The 20,717-nt window shown below is 37.7% G+C and overlaps 1 protein-coding gene across 1 annotated transcript in view; it reads right to left on the bottom strand.

Annotated features, from left to right (window-relative positions):
• The window catches only part of LOC131062332 (hydroxyacylglutathione hydrolase cytoplasmic), a 192,492-nt gene that overhangs the window by 28,599 nt on the left and 143,176 nt on the right, over window positions 1-20,717 (bottom strand). The window contains exons 4-5 of the mRNA XM_057995974.2: window positions 8,164-8,242; window positions 7,877-7,990 (exon numbers count right to left, since the gene is read on the bottom strand). Of these exons, the coding sequence (XP_057851957.1) occupies window positions 7,877-7,990; window positions 8,164-8,242 (193 nt within the window). The remainder of the gene's footprint in view (window positions 1-7,876; window positions 7,991-8,163; window positions 8,243-20,717) is intronic.

Below are 20,717 nucleotides of genomic sequence, written 5' to 3'. Positions count from 1 at the left end.
ATACGCCAATACTATATTAAGAATTTTCATTAACAACCCATTTATTGAGCGTGAAGGAATGAATAGTATAGAGCTATGTTACCAAGTTCAGCAAAAATATCCGCCATACCCATCTAGGTTCGATTTGGTTCCCGGTCCCTTACGGGCTCACCTCCTAATGTAAAGTGAAATTCCTAATAATTTAGTACTTATAGCAACTAATGAAGCATGTCAAATGATAATTTATATATACCAAGGATTTTAACACCACAACTTTCAGTGTGGTACTTAATTCCTTACAGGTTATAGCTACACATTATTCACATCAAAGAAAATGTGTTTCTAGCATGCAAAGACTCAAACTGAATGAAGCTGATCTAAATATTTCAAAACAGTACCTTTCATCCTTATAAATGTATATGAACTAAAGAGGTGATTGTTGATGTGTTTTTAGGCATATGCAAACACGAAATAAAATACCAAGGTATCTTATCCTCTCTTGAACAAAGTCTCTCAAATGCATTGCTTCGCGATCAAATGAGACAACTCCAAGGTTCCAAATGTTGGGTCATGACATGTGGATAAGCTCAATGGTTTGATGTGATAATGTTGGAATCACAAGGGGACTTACATTGTATATTTGAATGCTTGAATTGCTGGAACTTGATCATCTGATGTTGCAATCTTGTAATGCTTTCTTTCCTCTACTATCTTGTATTGAAAAAAGGACAAAAGGGCAAGGGTTGAGAAATTCTATTCTAAGGTCTAGAATGCAAGAAAAGGGTGAATGATTAGATGGAATCCTATTGGGCAAGGTCTCACCATTAAATTGAACAATTTGACATAGGCTCAATGCAATCATCTAAGGTATAAATTAAAGATATTCAAATTATTACCATCAAACATTGATTACCATTCAAGTTAATGCATAAACAATTGAAGTTAAGCTCATATAGTTCCAAATGACCACACAAGGCACACTTGCAATCAGCAAGAGGCTAGTGGTAAGGACTAAATGGATTCCACACAAATGCATTCAACAAATTCTTCCATTCAATCTAATCAACATGAAGGCAAATGAGAAGTAGAAACCATGGGACTTGTTGAAATAACACATTTCACCATAACTTCAATGAAAAGAGTATCTCCATTTACAAGTCTTAACAACAATTACTCCTCTCCTATTCCAATCTAACTTCTATTATTATTAGCCTCCTATTTTCTATTTTTCTCCTATTCACTATTTCTCTACTACTAACTATTAACCTTTAAAAATGAAGAGCTTGAGCTTTATATAGAGAGCTCATTACAATGAGTGGCCAGGATCAAACCCCATCAAAGGCCAAGATTTCACAATGAAACCCTAATTGGGGTTTGTTACAACAAACTTTATTCTGGCCAATGAAATAATTTCAATGCTTGGACACATGTCATTTCTTGAGTGTTTGACCAATAGATAGTGGGGATAGGTATATTAGAGTTTGTGCCCCCATGTATGAGCTTAATTCATTGAATCCGAACATGCTGATGTGGAACTCCTTGTTTTGGTGAGTGGTGAGTAGGATGACACCTCAATCTGCCTGTACTTGTAGACTTTATTCATCATCATGAATGAGTACTGGAGCAATATCTCTTGATACCCAACATTATTCCATTAGCTCAATGTGATGATGATGGTGAAGGCAAACCAATCTTCTAACTTTGATTAACTCTTCTGGAACAATCACCCAATGTACTAGCAATGATTCTTGGATTTCCGGAGGAAATTCAAGACCGTGAAAAATTTTCTCCCTTGACTGCCTTCATTCTCATGCTGTATTTACTCTGTCTCATGTTGCTGATATTGATGCTGACCTCCTGTCCCACTTTGTCTTTGATTTGAACATACCAGCATGGATGTGTGAGTCTTCATCTCCTTCAAGTGATAGAGTTCCTTCTTCTTTTCTTCTATAACCTGAAAACACACACAAACCTTGATCAAGCACAATATCCATCTTAAAATCTGAAATGGCTTTCTTTTGTTCAATTTCTGATTTTCATCTCCAAGGTCTGATTTTATCTCTGATTTTTAATGATTTCCAACTTTGAATTGATGCCTCTAATCGAGAAATATATCTGATAATGTTTAAGAAGTCTGCTGGTGCTGAAGGTGAATAAGTTAATTTGCTTCACGCTTAATCAGGTTTGCCCTTCTTTTGATGAAATTCGCTGTTGTTTTGATACAACTTGCTCTTTCGATGACTGAATCTGCAATCTTTATGATCAAATTCGCTTTCCTTATGAATAAATCTGCTCTGCTCTTGAATTCACTATTAGAGGAGAAATTTGTTTTGAAATGATGATCAAATGAACATTTTGAATGTCCTTTTATAGGTGCTTGAGGGACAGACGTGTCCTTTGGGGTGAAGGCCGACTTAGTAAAGATTTGTAAAAAATATCATTTTGTTCATAAGGCCGACTTACCTTTTTATTCAAATTCAAATCTTGGCACCAAATGTGTTTGCAATTATATTTTTAACGAGCAACAGGGAATTCGCTTCAAGGCTTGGGCATAGGAAGTGGATTTCGCTCCAAGATAGGAGCAATGGAAGAGGAATTCGCTCCTAACCAAGAGCAAAGGAAGTAAGGTTCACTTCAAGCTATGAGCAATGGAAGTGACTTTTAACTCAGCCCACTTGGTTAGATTTCATCAATCTGCCCTTGTATGTCTTGAAATGCTCCAAATCATCATTAAAGAGTGCCTAGGAAGGATTTTCGCTCTCATGAAGGAGCAAAGGAAGGTGATTTCGCTCCAAATGAGGGGCAATGGAAGTAGATTTCGCTCCAAATGAGGGGCAATGGAAGCAACCTCAAATTCACCCCTAAGCTTGGTTTCATCAACTCATGTATTGGTATGCACAAAAGTTATCAAATAGCTTCAACGAATGCCTTGGAGATGACTTTGCTCTCATAAATGAGCAAAGGAAGCAAATTTCGCTCCTAAAGAGGAGCAATGGAAGCACATTTCACTCTTAAAGGGGAGCAAAGGAAATGACCTCAAATTCGATACTTAGCTTGATTCCCTCCATTTACCCTCCATTCCATCCACTCAAATGCATCAAATTACCTTCATGTGAGGCCTTAGGGGTGAATTCGCTCTCATGAAGGAGCAAAGGAAGAGGAATTCGCCCCAATTAAGGAGCAATGGAAGCATAATTCGCTCCAATCATGGAGCAATGGAAGTAACCCTCAAATTCACCACTTAGCTAGGTTTTATTAATCTCTCCCTTATTTATCAACTAAGATCTTGTCGTTTTGCTCTCACAATGTGTAGATGTGTCAAATTATCATTAAGGGGGGCTAGGGAAGCAAATTCGCTCTCATAAATGAGCAAAGGAAGCAAATTTCGCTCCCAAAGGGGAGCAATGGAAGTGAAATTCGCTCTTGGAGAGGAGCAAAGGAAGTCACTCCAATTTGCCATCTTAATTCCTTCCCTTTGTCAAAATCATAATGCACTTACCTCTCCCATGATGTTAAAGGGACTAAACTTGCTCATCACCCTCAAATATGCTCAAGAAGTTCAAATCGCTCCAAGGTGAAGGCAAAGGAAGAGGATTTCGCTCCTGAGAGGGAGCAAAGGAAGTAGATTTTGCTCCTGGAGGGGAGCAAAGGAAGTCACCTCTACACTTAGCCCAATTCAAGGTTGTTGATCAAGAATTGAATCCTTCACTCAAACAAAGACATCACATGGTGATCAAATGGGGTTTTAGATGTCGTATGAGGCTTGAAGACAAAATTCGCTCCTGAGAAGGAGCAAAGGAAGCAAAATTCGCTGCAAAACTAGAGCAAAGGAAGTGAATTTCAACAAGGTTCACCCCAAATTGGGAGCAATGGAAATGCATTTAAGAGAAGTTCGCTCCAAAATGGGAGCAAAGGAAGTGCTTCAAATGAACTTTGCTCTGATCTGAGAACAATGGAAGTGACCTCTAGGAGAAGTCGCTCCAATTTGGAGGCAAAGGAAATGCTCTCAAATGGAATTCGCTCCAATTTGGAGACAAAAGAAGTGCACTTTAGGAGGTTCGCTTCAATTCTTAGGCAATGGAAGTCAATCAATAAGGTTCGCTCCAAATTGGGAGCAATGGAAATCACCTTGGAAATTTTAGGTTGCTGATTGAGAATCGAATCCTTTGCTCAAACAAAGACATCACATGGTGATCAAATGGGGTTTTAGATGTCGTATGAGGCTTGAAGACAAAATTTGCTTTTAAGAAGGAGCAAAGGAAGCGAAATTCGCTCCAAAACTGGAGCAAAGGAAGTGAATTTCAACAAGGTTCACCCCAAATTGGGAGCAATGGAAGTGGACTTCAAAAATTCACTCCAAATCAAGAGCAATGGAAATCGCTCCAATTTGGGAGCAATGGAAGTGGACTTCAAAAATTCGCTCCAAATCAGGAGCAATGGAAATCGCTCCAATTTGGGAGCAATGGAAGTAAAGTTCATTCAACCACATCTCTTTCATGCGACCCACCTTTTAACGAAATGCAATCAACCATCTTTGAAGGCAAAGTAAGAAATCCACTCCAAAACATGAGCAAGGGAAGTCGCTCCAAATTCAAGGCAAAGAAGTGACTTCAAGAAGTTCGCTCCAAATCAGGAGCAATGGAAATCGCTCCAAATCAGGAGCAATGGAAATCGCTCCAAAATGGGAGCAAAGGAAGTTTTCATATACTTAGCCAAATTTTGCTCCTGCAACTTGCCTCTTGATGAAGTATGATCATATCACTTGGATGAAGAAGGAAACTTTGCATAATTGATGAGACTTGACTTGACACCCTATTCCATGGAAGAGAAAAGGAAATTTTCCCATACTTAGTCAAGTTTTGCTCCTACAACTGACCTTCCTTACCTACTATGCTCAAATTGACATCACTTGAACTCTTTCAAACCTAAGGAGGGAGAAATGACTCTACCATTGCCTAGACACCTGAGAAAATACACTTCTTCAAACGAAATGCTAATAGCAAAAGACCTTACTAATACCAATAGCTACGTTAAGACAACTAACCTAGAAAGCGAAAAAGTGGGGGTCCCCATTTGCAATGGGGCGATGTGTGAATACATCACAATAGTGACCTTGTTTGTAATCATGTTATCTTTGTCAATAACTAGTTATTGCAATTATATTAATTTTTTAAAACAAATATTGCCCAGTTAAATGGGGAAACCACATCAGATCCTAAAATGTGTGTTTGTGTGTGTGACCTCAAAAATCTCTAAAAATCAGCTACTCAATTCTTGTAAACTAAAACAAATAGAAGGCAAACATAAAAGTGAAGTACACAAACTGCTTCGTCTCTAGTTGCATTATCTCTGTAAAGGTGCAGATTTTATCTTCATCTTATTTGAAAAAATTTTAATTTCATTTGACAACAATTCTAATCCAAATGCATAATGGAAAACGTTTATATTTTTTACTAAACAGGATACCTTAATAGTTACATTTATACAGTAGCCAACATGACGTGAATGCAAAACACATGCACTTTTCAGCTATTCCCTCTCATTATTTTTTCTGCGCCGCAATGTTTCCATGCTTCTGCAATTCTGTTTGCTTAGGAATATGATCATGTTTTCATTCTGGCTTGTTGAAGCATCTGTATATAAAGGGTGCATGCTTGTTTTTCCAGCAACCCAGAAAAGTTATAGGGTATTGCAGGGTCCACACACAGGCACCATGCAAAAGAGAATCAAAGCTTCTAACTTCAAATTTTAACTCATTATTTTGCATTGCATACATTAAACAATTAGAATTTCAATATATAAAGTATAAACAACAACATAATTTTTACCAAGTCTCTCAATATGAGATTGTTCTATAGGAGAATATACATCTTGCTTGATGCTGAAAAGTCACAAGGTTAGAATTCGGCAATGATAAAATTCAGATGAAATTCGACAAGGGTAAAATAATCGAAAAAAAAATCAACATCAAATTCGCCTATATAAATTTGAATTTTTTAAATATATAAATAATAAATTCATTAAATTGTCAAAATAATTTAACATTTTTAAATAGATTTGAAATAATATTATAAATAAAATAGATTTGAAATTAAATGGTCAAATTTATTATTGATTAAAATAAAATAGTATTGTATTAAAATTAAAATTAAAATTAATATGAATATTTTACATATATTGAATTAAAATTATTAAAATAAAAGAAAACTATATTATGATTTTTTTATACATTATAATAAATTTAAAAAACATATAATATAAATGTGTTTTAAATTTTTATTTTTTAATTTATTAATATATAAATAATAAATATATTTTAAGCTCGCAATAGAGTTTTGCATTCATCGTGAGCTTACAATATATTTATTATTTAATATCTCTTCAAGTATACATCGTGTAAGGTTCAAAAAAACTCCTCTTTGGTAGGCATTTTTCACAGTGGTTTTCATCAAATCAACAGCATCTCCTAAAATCATCCATTGTTTGTGGCACCTTTCATCAGGTTTGCGGGCCAAAAACCCTAGTTCCAGTGCGGCGTGGAGACTATGCTTCATTTTTGCCAGAGATTCGCACCTATTCCTCTAGAATGTGTATCAAATGGCCAAATATATTTCAATTTAAAAAGCCCTGGCTTTGTTTAGTGTGAACTTTGGGTCAAATTAGAATTAATTTTTAATTGTCTATTGGAATTCGTACAATTTCGAATTTCATACATGAAATTCAGTGAATCCTGTGACGTACATTGAAAATACCCTACAAACAATAAGCTATAACTAACAGATCATTACCTTCCAAATAACTAATATAACTGTAAATTTTATAACTTGAAACTAGAATTGGAAGAGCACTTCAGCTTTAGATATCCAGTTTTATTTGTAACCATAAACGTCCAATGAATTTTTCCTTGTTCAGGGAACCTGAATGTCATTGATATGAAGACTAGAGATGTGCAGCTTTATTCATTTGTACTTATTATTGATGGATTCCTTTCAGGGATAAATCTAACCAGATAAGTACCTTGCCAATATCATCTCATATTTTCCTCCCTAGAGTGCTGTAGAATATAAACAATCTCATGGGAAACACTTGTAAGTTTTATAGCTTTGAACCAGAATCAAAATAGCACTTCATCTTTCTAAAGAAGTCTTTGTTTTTCAAGGATCCCCCATCGTTCATTAAAACTTCTACACCAGTTGAAAATTAGAGATTTGTATCTCTGTTCATCTATAAAGCACTCTATCATTGATGGAGGTATCTCAGAGATGAATCTGACTTGTGCAATAGGTTGGCGCTTGTCACCCATCACCTACATCTTCAGCCCTAGAATGGCATGGGCCATAAACAAACTTATGAGGGTGTCATTCTTGTAAGATTTGTCCAATAAAAAGAATGCAAATAGACCAGGCAGCTGGACCTACTACACTCACCACTAAAAATTTCTTCACCTACAACTGCCAGAAAGTATTTTATTGACATCAGGACTAGCAGAATTTGGAGGCTCTCATTATTCAAAGAATCTTCTCTCACTGTGGAACTAGATTTAAGCTCTAGCATTATACTCCTTGCCCCTCAAAACAAGTTTGTCATCCTGTTTTATATTTCTTCGTCTTTAACATATGGTATCTATCTCATTTCATATATCTATAGGAACTCCCCCAATCTTTATAAAGTTCTTTTAACCTCCTTTATTCATCTGTAAACATCAAAAATAATTTTATTTTATTACATTACACCTTGTTTACAATGCAATCCCAATTTTTATAAACATTTTCTTAAGTGATAAGTTACCTCACCTAGTCTAATTCAGATCAACTGAACACAATGCAATCTATCACTAGATAGATACAAAAGGGTGAAAGGAGCCAGAGAGAAAGATGAATGGCAGCACACAACATACCTCATGCCCACAATAAATCTGAGTTAATTTAGGCAAGGAAGCCAAAGTTTTGCACAAAGATTCATACATTTGCTCTGCCGAACCTTCAAAAAACCTTCCACAACCAGCAATAAACTGAAAAAATTAAAACTTGTTAGTTATATATCAACATAAGCATACATACATGGAAAAGGATTCAAATCAAAAGCATTTACTTCATAGCTTTGGCGAGGCAATCCAACAATATAATAGAATTTGAAATAAAGTCAAAAGTTTACTCCAGCTAAGTTGTAAGTATATTTTCTCACCAAAGTATCGCCTGTAAACACAGCAGGATCATCTCCACTTGTGCTGGTGACGAAATAACTGATATGACCTTTTGTATGGCTGATGGCATAAAGATGTCAATGTTATGAAGGAAACAAGTCCCATCGACTTGTTATTCTAGAAATGCATAAAGCCACAATGCAATCTAATTATCTAACGTAAACATAAAAGTACATAGACATCAAGAGAAACAAATTTTATATGCCTGACAAGTTGCACAAGAGATGGGGGGTCTATGCATTGTCACTTAGAATAAGAGGCTCTTTGTTAATCTTAATTATGATTCTTAGTTTGTGCAAATAATTGTATGTTCCATGACCTGTCTGGTGTTTATGGACTTTATAAGGACTTAGTGGTCACCCAATACTCATTTGAGGGAGGACTATGCACTCCACTTTTGAAATAGAAATCTGATAGATTATCCTAGCATTAATCAGTATCCCAAGAGATAAATGGTTGCGCAACAATCCAAATTATGAGAAATTGAATATGTAATAGGTGTAAATGAATTACAAATATGAAATCACAAACAAATATGCCATTCACCTGTAAATTCAAGACATATATAGAACTATCACAAAATTTTATTCATCTGAACATTGTGTGTGTAATAGTGTATGCATGTGTGAAATAGAATTGGCATATGAATTACTGTCTCACTTCTATATTTAAATATGTGTGTGTGTATGTGTGCATGTGTATGCATGCACGTGTGTGTTCTATGATGCAAAGAGAAACAGAATCATAATGGAGACAAATAATTGTGTCATTTCTTTTTTTAAATCTATGTGTATTAGTATTACAGGACTCGCCCAAACTCGGCGAGTCCCAACAAGCTATCTCAAACGAGTCGAATGGCAGCCTTGCTGGCTCAGAATTGATAAAAACTCACACACACAATTTAACTAGGCAATGATGATAAGAAGTTCAGAAAATAATCAGTAATCAAACACTTGAACCGTCTGCTCTAATTATGACAAGAACAGAACACAGGCAGCATACAGATTAGGTAAAGCAACACACAAAATCAACACAAACTTTATCATTCTCAATGCTCTCTCATCACATTACATAGGTCTTCGATTCCCTGTAGGAATCAGTCTGCAGTGTACATGTTACACTTCAAATTATTTCGCTGCAAACCCCACGACCTATCTCTGCATTCACCGTCGACCAACAACCCTTCTCTTCTTCCATGGAAATCAACCAACCCCCACTCCCATCCAAGAGGCCACCCTTTGAAGGAGAAGAGACAGTCGGTTATCAACTGACTAACTGTCATCCTTTTCCCGGAAAACAAACATTCGACCCAACAACTGCCATGTCACAAAGCAACTGTCAGACTAATGGCTTCTTCTCGCTGAGGCAACACGAAGTTTGTCACTACTACCAATCGACAGTAAAGTCCATAACACTGTCGAGACCTAAAGTACACATAAACTCCATTGACCATGACTACATTACATTCAATGTAGGAGGCACAAGGCCTATTTTATTCAACCAGCCAAAGAAGTAAACCAAAATCAAAGAAGAAATGCTGAAATAAAAAGAGAGGGAGGGAGATGCCCCTACATCCAACTCCCCAAGCAGAAAGAAAATCATGAGCTCCTACTCATGATGCCATCCACAGAATGACCCAACTTAAGGATGTCAGACTCAGTCAGCCAAGAGGCATCCTCGAGAGAATGATCTTTCCATTTGACCAAGTACCGAACGTATTCATGCTTGTGGGTCTTCTTTAACAGTTGTTTATCCAGAATACAGTCTATACTTTGCGGGTGGAAAGTTCTTTGTAGTTCCTCAATGACAGAGATGTCTGCATCTTTTGTACCTTCATCTGCACCCTCTTTATAGGGATATAAATCTGCTATCTTGAAGATGGGAGAGATGCCCAAATCTGAAGGCAGAGCTATCTCATAAGCATTAGCAGAAAACTATCTAAGTATTCTACAAGGACCAACCTTCTTCATGTGAAGTTTGTTGTACATCCCAATAGGAAACCCCTCTTTGCAAAGATGAGCCAAGACAAGGTCTCCAACCTGAAAATGAAGTTCCCTCTACTTCTTGTCAGCATGCTGTTTATACTATTGATTGCTTGATTCAATGTCCATCTTCACTACTTCCTATAGATCATGGATGGCTATAGCAAAATCTTCACCATCCACACTGTGTTTCTCCATATTACCAAGATCTCTAAGTTCAAACACACCCCATGGATGCATTCCGTATACAATATAAAATGGACTTAACCCTATGCTTCTGTTGGGAGAATCATTATAAGTGAACTCCGCCTGTGCTAATGCTAGATCCCAACTACCAAGTGTTTTCCCAACAAGACACCTTAACATATTACCAAGACTCCTATTCAAAACCTCAGTTTGACCATCCGTTTGTGGATGATGAGCAGAATTGAAACTCAAATTAGTGTCCAATCTCTTCCAAAGTGTCCTCCAGAAATGTCCCACAAACTTTGAATCACGATCAGATGCTATACTTCGCAGAATGCCATGCAACCTCACCACCTCTTTAAAGAACAAATTAGCAATATTGGTAACATCACTGGTTTTCTTGCAAGGTATGAAATGAACCGTTTTTAAAAATCTATCCACAACTACAAATATTGAATCATTACCCCTTTGAGTTTGTAGCAAGCCCAAAACAAAATCCATACTCACAAAATCCCAAGGCCTAGATGGCACCAGCAGTGGATGATACAAACCCGTATTCTGACTTCTTCCCTTAGCAAGCTGATAAACTCTACACCTTTCCACAAATTTCTTAACATCAATCTGCATCTTAGGCCAGTAATAATGAGTGCTTAGCTGCAAATATGTCTTATCTTGTCCAAAATGACGCAAGACCACCACAATGCTTCTCCTTCAACAAATTGTCTCTCATAGGCCCTCTAGGTATGCACAACTTGTTTCCCTTGAACAGCAAGCCCTCCTGTAGCATATAATCCATCCATGGTCCTCTATCTCTGCTGATAGGACTGTTGCAAGCTTCGAATGCTTCCTTAAAATCTGCATCATCGGCATACAACTCCTTCAAGCTCTCAAAAGCACCACTACTAGTCTATATTTCTTGCAACAATAAATTCTTCCTACTTAATGCATCAACAACCCTATTCATTTGCCCACTTTTATGCTTCAATACAAAGTTAAAACTTTGAAGATATTCTATCCATTTAGCATGCCTTTGATTTAACTTATCCTGACTATTTATGAATTGTAAAGCATGATTATCAGTATACACCACAAATTCTTTGGGCAGCAAGTAATGTCTCCATTTCTTCAATGATTGTACCAAGGCATAAAACTCAAGATCATAAGATGATTACTTCTTCTTAGCCTCATTCAACTTTTCACTAAAGTAAGCCATTGGTTTCCCTTCTTCACTAAGAACAGCCCCAATAGCTAAACCACTAGCATCATACTCAACTTGAAACACTTTATCAAAATCAGGTAAAACAAGTATAGGCTGCTCACTAACCTTTTGTTTAAGAAATCTGAAACTTTCATCAGTCCTTTTAGTCCATTCAAATGGTCTTTTACTTCCCTTAATAGTTTCAAGAATTAGAGCAACAACATGACTGAAATTTCTTATAAACTATAGCATCGTAAATTGTACGCACTTGCTAGGGTGGTACAATTTCACACCTAGTTTAGCACCCGCCTTGGCACATTTTGCATTTTGCATTGCATTTCCCCTTTAGCACTTAATTAATCAAATTAATTAGGTCTAAGGTCCTATTTCATCATCTTCCACATTATAAAGTTGGGCCCTTTCATTAAAGTGTGCCCCTTTCATTTTATTCTTCCAATACATCATTTAATCAAAAACCCTGATTAGGTCCTATTTTGAACTTGGGGGCTTGATTTCGGGGGTCAAAACATCTCGAAATCACCTGTAACTTCGGGATTCTCTCTAAAATCATCATATCCGACGGCCCTGAAAATTTGGTGAAAAGTTGTCGGGACCATGGCGCCCGGAGAGGACCATGGCGCCCGGAGTGCACATGGTCCCGGACATTTTTCCCGAAATTTTAGGAGCGCAATCCAATCATAAAATAAAGCTTAACCCCAAGAAATTGGCGGGAGATTCAATCTCTAGGTCGGCCAAAAGTTGAAATTAAGACCTAGGGTTTCATATGTAAGAGCTCTCTTTCTTCATTTGAAAGGATCCGGAATTTTGGTTTCAAGGACTTTCTATGCAGCGAAAGAGCAGATCTTTGAAGACTTCAACAACTCTCAACATTGATCCTCCAAGCATTCATCAAATCCATTCATTCACTTAGGGCTTTGAAGGCATTGAAGAGCAATAAGGGATCACCGACTGAAGATTGGCTTGTACCCCTCCCTTGGGGTTGGGTATGATTTCATGTTGTTTTCATGTCTTTGCATAAGCCTCATTATGTCACTTACATTCATGCTTTAGATCACTTGGCATCTTGATTTGGAGCATTTACATTGTCATTTACAAGCAATTAGGGTTTACTTTCTAGGTTGCTCTAGTTTGCTTACTTGCATTTTAGATCTTGCACACACACAAGGTCTGCACACACATTACTTTTACAATACAACTTGGCTATTCGTGGAGGTGGAAATCACCGAACCGGGGGTTTGACTAAGGCAAAACCCTATATAGCCGCCCACCATACCTTTTCAGATATAAGTGCAGGTTTCAGGATTCGGACGACGCCGCAAGTTGCAGATCCGACGGAAGCAGACGGAGACTGAACTCCACACCAAATTGCAGAGCAAAAGACCAGGACAGGGGCGTGGGGCGCCCTGGTCCTGCCAGGACAGGGGCGCTGGGCGCCCTGGTCCTCCTGACAGACAGCAGTTTTCAGCATTTTTGACAGCTTTTCAGGTTGCAAAACAGCAGTTTCAGGAGCAGTTTCAGGGGCTGAATCAGGACAGTGGCGCCCGCGCCCCGTCCCGAACATTTTCACTCAGATTTTGACTCCGGGTACGCATTTGCATTCTTGTCTTGTCCTTGTGTTTACAGCTTTCCATTGTTTAAGTTCAATTTTGCAATCTTGTTATTAGTTCGTACTTGCACTTTGGGGTTAGGAATTGAACTTGCATCATTTTATCTTTCAATTACAACAAAGGAATAGAAATCCTAATAGGTAGCCCGTGGCTCTCTCTTCCACAAAAAGAAGTAGCCAATTGTGTGATACCTCTAGGCTCTTTCGTATTCCATAAGTGTGTGGTTGAAAGTGAGATTAGGGCCTGTTTGCTTAGTGTCACTTTTTCCCCTACACATTTTGGTGAACCCGACGTGAATTCCAATCTTCTCTAATTCTGATCTATGTTTTCAAATTTGAGTGTTTATGCTATTTCAAAATCAAATTTGTATTTACAAGTTTTAATTTCTTGCAAGATTCAAAAATCTGGAGGAATTTTTTGCTAAAACCCTAAATTTTTCAATTCAAAGTTGAACTTGTGGATAGCTTAATTGGGATCAATCTGATTTAGGAACTCATTTGAATCATAAATTTCATTTTCTAAATCTACATTCTAAGTGCTTGCATTGGTTAAAATTAAACATTTCCTTCTATTTTGCATGTCTTATTATTTGAAAGAGGAAAATTGTTGTCATGATGCATTCATTTCATAAATGTGATAATGGGTTAGCTTCCCTTGTTTCAATTTTTCCTTCTCCTAAAGAGCCTCCCCCCATCTATAACAACATTTTAGTGCCTAAAAGAGTTGCTACCAATCCCTTTGAGACTCTCCCGTGCTCTAAGGATGAAGACTTTAAGAGTGATCTTGACAATTCTCCTAAAATGTTAGCTATCCTAGAGGAAGAGAATGATATCATAAACACCCTTCTTAATGTTACTTCACCTTCCCTACATGATGCCTCTCTAAGTGAAAAGGTATTGATGGACATTGACTTATTTTCTCCTAAAGTTGGTCCTTCCAATGGGGGCATGTTAGTGCAACAAGAGGTTATGAACACTTCTTTCAAAGATCTCCTTCCTAAGCATGAATCTTTGGAGAAATATGTTCATCTTCCTCCTAAAAAACACTCCCTTCATGAGGATCCTTTTGTGCAAGAAGATGACATTATCCCTACATTTCCTAGTGATGGCATTTCCTTTTCCAACAAAATTCCCAGTAGAGATGATGAGTTAATGATAAATGCTTACCATTCTCCTAAAGTTTGCCTTACCCATAAGCATCCCTTAGAGAAAGAAGATGAAATAATAACCAATTTCCTTAATTCTCTCTCCCCTAAAGATCATATTGAACATATTTTGAGGAAAGAGGATGAGTTTAACACATCTATTGATGCTCTCCCTCCTAAGGATGAGGAATTAATAAACAATGTTATCTCCTCTCCCGAAATTGACAATACTTCAAACATTCCTTTCAACAACTTCACTATTTGGGATGAACCATTAGAAGAAGGTGTAGATTATTCTCTTCCCCATGAGAGAACCCTAGCCAAAGGGGATGAAATCAAGATTGAAAACTCCCTTGATATTTTCTCACCTTCCTTGAATCTCAATTATTCTCCCTCTAAAAATAAAGCATCTCCCTCTCCTCAACTTGGTTCTACTCATAAGGATACCCTAGTTCAAAGCAAGATGGTTAACATCTCTTTCAAAGATCTCCCTCTCAAAAGTGAGACTTCAGAGAGTAATGTTGATCCTTCTCCTAGAGAGTTTATTCCCCATGTAGATCCTTTGATGATAGAGGATGATATGATCTTTCCTAGTATTACTCTTCCTACTAGAGTATCCATGCCTACCCCTTGTCTCTCTCCTAAAATTGATTTAATCCATGATAAGATTTTAGTGCAAGAGAAGACTATCAATAATTCTTCCAACACTTTTGTTCATTCCTCTAAACCATCCTCAATCAATTTGATACATGTGAATGAAACACCTAACAAACCTCTCTTCACTGTCCAAGGTGCTTGTCCTTCTCAAAATTCTCAACCTTTAAATAAGCCTATCTTAGTGGTTCAAGGTGGTTATGCTAATGATTCTTTTTGCACTCCCAAGAAACCTATTATTACTGTGCAAGGAGGTTATTCTACTAAGAGCCCTTATGATTATGCTAAGCAACTGACTAGAGAGAGTTATCATGCGGTTGCCCATACTTATAATACTAGAAACAATAGGCAACCTAATCCTCCTCCAGTTATCCCAACTTCACTTCCTCCTTCCCAACCTATTCTTCCTCAAGCCCCTCGTATTTCACAAGTTCTTGGTAAGGAATATGATCTCATAGAACAACTTAAAACTACTCCTGCTAAGATATCCCTTTGGGATTTGATCCAAACTTCTTCCGCTCATCATGGAATGTTACAAGATGCCTTGAAAGATTTGAATGTTCCTCCACCTAATACATCTAGTAATATAGTGTCTTTGGTTAACTCTGTGATGAATCCTAAAGCTCAAATTGTGTTTACTCAAGATGAGTTGCCTACTAGTGAAATTCAACATCAATATGATCCCTTGATGATTGTGGTTATCATAAATGACACTGCTATAAGACGAACACTGGTAGATAATGGTTCTAGCCTTAATGTGTGTAGCATTAATCTATTGCATAAGATGAATGTGGATACATCCCTTATTGAGCCTGACCCTCGGCCCATTTGAGGCTTTGATAATGTGGCTAAGTCTTCATTAGGTATTATCACCTTACCCATCACAGTGGGACCTGTTACTTTGCCTACTCCTATCCATGTTATGTCGGGAAATCTAACATACAACTTGTTATTAGGGAGACCTTGGATTCACAGAATGCAAGCTGTCCCCTCTACATTGCATAGACAAGTTAAATTTATTTATAATAATAAGACATATACCTTGATAGGTGATACTAATTTTCAAGCTTGTTTGCAAACATCTACTTCCAAAGGGAGTTCTTCTAAGCCTTCCTCTTCTAGTGATGACTCGTTAAACAAGATACCTATGGATGAATCATCATCCTCTAATAATCAAAATTCTTTGGATGAGTCTGAAGCTCCTGAAGAAGATTCTTCTCAACTTGAATCTACACATGAAAAGGCTTTTGATCCTGAGAAGGTTCTCGCAGAAGACGATTGGGGATCTCTTGATTTTAATCCCACCTTTGTAGGTGAGTATAGGGTTCCTCCTAGAGAGCTTAAAGTTCAAAAGAAGGAAGAAACTAGAGATCAATCAGTCTTACCTGAACCTATCAGCAATAATTTTGTGGCCGCTTCTCAAACTTCTTCTCCTCACACCTCTAATTCTGAAGAATTTGATTCTTTGTCTTATGAAAAAACACCTTTTCTTTCTGAAATGGCTAATCGTTATGGTCGTGGTTTTCATATTTTGGCTAAGAGTGGCTATAGTGGAAATGGTTGTGGCGCAAATGAACAAGGAATTAAAGTTCCTTTAGAACATAACATGCATGAATATTCATTTGGACTTGGATATAATCTTTCTAAGCCCACCAAAGCATCTAAAAGACCATCTCTCAATGTGAATGCTATATTTAGTAGTGATGATGATCTCACTTCAACTAAATCATCTTCTACTTCTATCAACTCTCATTTCCCTCATAAGGAAATCTTGGCGATGAACAAATCTCTTTATGAATCCCCTCAAATTTCTAAATCCAATTATGAATCTTTATCTCCTATTCATCATAAAGTCCTTTCCTCCAAGGATAAGGCTCTAATAAATTACACTCATCCTTCTTCTAAGATTTCTTGTGACTTTTCTTCTTCAATTTTTATCATTTTATACATGTTTTTGATCTCACTTATAGTTGAGCATTTAGCATGTCATATTCAAATACCTCATTCAATCTATCATGTCTTTAAATAACATTAATGGCTATTATGTTGCTCATCATTATGTGACATTGGTAGCTCATTTACTGGGGGCTCATTGTCATTCATGATGGTACAATTTCAAGTGCAATCATATTTTTGAAGCAACATAATAGCCTAATTTTTCTATGTTATCTCTTGTTCCTAAGGGGTAATAACGTGGAAATATTGATCTTTTCTTTAGAATCCTCTTTTCCTAGATATGGGAGAAGATGTGTATTCTCTCTCTTATCCTACCCACTTCTTGTGAGGAGCATTTTACATACACTAATGTCTTGCTTGCATGTAGTACATTTTGCTTATGTCTAAATCTTTCCCTAGAAGATCGTGTAAGTCCTTCTCATTGTCCTTATCCTTGGGAGGCAATGATCTTTCCTTATTTTTATCTAAGGATCCACTTTTTCCTATTTCGTGGATGGTGTGAACTTTATCATTTGATGTTATTCCTTGTATGCATTTGTTGTTGTTTGTTCAAGGATTCTCTCTTACAAGAGGTGTAAGTCCTTGACTACAACCTCTTTTGCACTTGGTAAAATACATCCATAATGAATTCACTCTCCCAATTGGGTTAAAAGGAGCGTCATCCTTCATTAAGAATCACTTTCACCTCGCAAAAGAAGGAAGTATTGCATTCTTATTCTCTTCTTTGTCTTATTCTAGAAGATGTTATATTTGTCCTCTCGAGGATAGGTGTCTTTTGTACAAAGATCTCTTCTCCTCTAAGGATCTCCTTTACACATACTACAAGATATCCCTTTTCAACTATCTTATCCTTGCTTAAAGAGTGCAAAACTCTTTTGCTTGGATCTATGACATTGTTGCATTTTTGGGGTATCTTCTTTTGTGATGAAGGTAGGTATCCTTGTTCTACTTTGACATAAACATTACACTTTTTTTGAGCAATGGGCCATTCTCGGAACCAGAGCACAGACTCTTAGAGCGAGATGTCTCCATTTTTCTTTTATGCAAGGTGATTATTCTCGGAACCAGAGCACAGACTCTTAGAGCGAGATGTCACGCTTTTGTACTATACATATACAGGTTGTAGCATACTCGGGCATAGACTCCTATGAGGTGCTTCTAACCTCACTTACACACACATGCACGAGGTTGAGTGGAACTAGCGGCATAAGGCTAGACTTTCTCACTCTCCTCCCTTACATGGATCACCTAGACAGACTCTAGGGGCTAGTTTTCCATGTCCTTTTTCCCATGGATCACCTAGACAAGATCTAGGGGCGAGAGGTCCATGTTTTCTCTCTCACTATTCTTCTCATGGATCACCAATGTGTGTATTCATGGTTTTTTTCCTTTCTTTTTGCATCCTTCATCTTCTGTTAGAGAACTCTCAAATCCTCACACTCTTTGTTGTGTTGGAATTGAGATTTAGTCCTCTTTCTTACCAAATGATTCTCCATTAGTTTCTAATCTCATATCAAATCTTCTTGTGAGCATTTGTCATCAATATTCTTTAACAATTTGAAGTGGTAAACATGATACCCTGTTTCAACTCACTAAAATTAGCAAGCCGAAACAAGGGGGGGCATATAGCTACCCTCGAATTTTCATCACCTTCCTTAGTAAGCATTAGGTGATTTTGTGATCTAACGTGTGTTTTGTAGGGTGCGGTTCCTAACTGTGTACTGCAGATGCCGCTGGGGGCTTCGTTCGACAGACTTATGGATATATCCTTTTTCAAATAATGTTTACTTTTCTGTACTTTAGCTTGCATATGCACGTAGTGTTCATATGACCACTAAAGTGGGGGTTAAATGTAGCGTCGTAAATTGTACGCACTTGCTAGGGTGGTACAATTTCACACCTAGTTTAGCACCCGCCTTGGCACATTTTGCATTTTGCATTGCATTTCCCCTTTAGCACTTAATTAATCAAATTAATTAGGTCTAAGGTCCTATTTCATCATCTTCCACATTATAAAGTTGGGCCCTTTCATTAAAGTGTGCCCCTTCCATTTTATTCTTCCAATACATCATTTAATCAAAAACCCTGATTAGGTCCTATTTTGAACTTGGGGGCTTGATTTCGGGGGTCAAAACATCTCGAAATCACCTGTAACTTCGGGATTCTCTCTAAAATCATCATATCCGACGGCCCTGAAAATTTGGTGAAAAGTTGTCGGGACCATGGCGCCCGGAGTGCACATGGTCCCGGACATTTTTCCCGAAATTTTAGGAGCGCAATCCAATCATAAAATAAAGCTTAACCCCAAGAAATTGGCGGGAGATTCAATCTCTAGGTCGGCCAAAAGTTGAAATTAAGACCTAGGGTTTCATATGTAAGAGCTCTCTTTCTTCATTTGAAAGGATCCGGAATTTTGGTTTCAAGGACTTTCTATGTAGCGAAAGAGCAGATCTTTGAAGACTTCAACAACTCTCAACATTGATCCTCCAAGCATTCATCAAATCCATTCATTCACTTAGGGCTTTGAAGGCATTGAAGAGCAATAAGGGATCACCGACTGAAGATTGGCTTGTACCCCTCCCTTGGGGTTGGGTATGATTTCATGTTGTTTTCATGTCTTTGCATAAGCCTCATTATGTCACTTACATTCATGCTTTAGATCACTTGGCATCTTGATTTGGAGCATTTACATTGTCATTTACAAGCAATTAGGGTTTACTTTCTAGGTTGCTCTAGTTTGCTTACATTTTAGATCTTGCACACACACAAGGTCTGCACACACATTACTTTTACAATACAACTTGGCTATTCGTGGAGGTGGAAATCACCGAAGCGGGAGTTTGACTAAGGCAAAACCCTATATAGCCGCCCACCATACCTTTTCAGATATAAGTGCAGGTTTCAGGATTCGGACGACGCCGCAAGTTGCAGATCCGACGGAAGCAGACGGAGAATGAACTCCACACCAAATTGCAAAGCAAAAGACCAGGACAGGGGCGTGGGGCGCCCTGGTCCCTGGGACAGGGGCGCTGGGCGCCCTGGTCCTCCTGACAGACAGCAGTTTTCAGCATTTTTGACAGCTTTTCAAGTTGCAAAACAGCAGTTTCAGGGACAGAATCAGGACAGTGGCGCCCGCGCCCCCGTCCTGAACATTTTCACTCAGATTTTGACTCCGAGTACGCATTTGCATTCTTGTCTTGTCCTTGTGTTTACAGCTTTCCATTGTTTAAGTTCAATTCTGCAATCTTGTTATTAGTTCGTACTTGCACTTTGGGGTTAGGAATTGAACTTGCATCATTTTATCTTTATTTACAACAAAGGAATAGAAATCCTAATAGGTAGCCCGTGGCTCTCTCTTCCACAAAAAGAAGTAGCCAATTGTGTGATACCTCTAGGCTCTTTCGTATTCCATAAGTGTGTGGTTGAAAGTGAGATTAGGGCCTGTTTGCTTAGTGTCACTTTTTCCCCTACACATAAACTTACGATAAAAACTAGCAAGACCATGAAAACTTCTTACCTCCATTGCACTTCTAGGTGTAGGCCAATCAAGAATGGCCTGGACCTTTTCTTCATCCATCTTTAAGCCATCTTTGGATACCTTAAAACCCAAGTAGATCAGTTCAGTCTGCAAAATCATACATTTCTTGATGTTGATATGCAATTTCTCCTCCTGCAATCTCCTCATCACTATCCTCAAATGTTCCAGATGTTCCTCCTTTGATCTGCTAAACACCAAAATATCATCCAAATATACAATCACGAACTTCCCAAGGAATGGTTTCAATAC

This window comes from Cryptomeria japonica, chromosome 5, assembly GCF_030272615.1.
Source record: "Cryptomeria japonica chromosome 5, Sugi_1.0, whole genome shotgun sequence".
In the NCBI taxonomy this organism is placed as follows: domain Eukaryota; kingdom Viridiplantae; phylum Streptophyta; class Pinopsida; order Cupressales; family Cupressaceae; genus Cryptomeria; species Cryptomeria japonica.
Note: the sequence above shows the minus strand (reverse complement) of the source record. Positions and strands in the feature narration are given on the sequence as shown.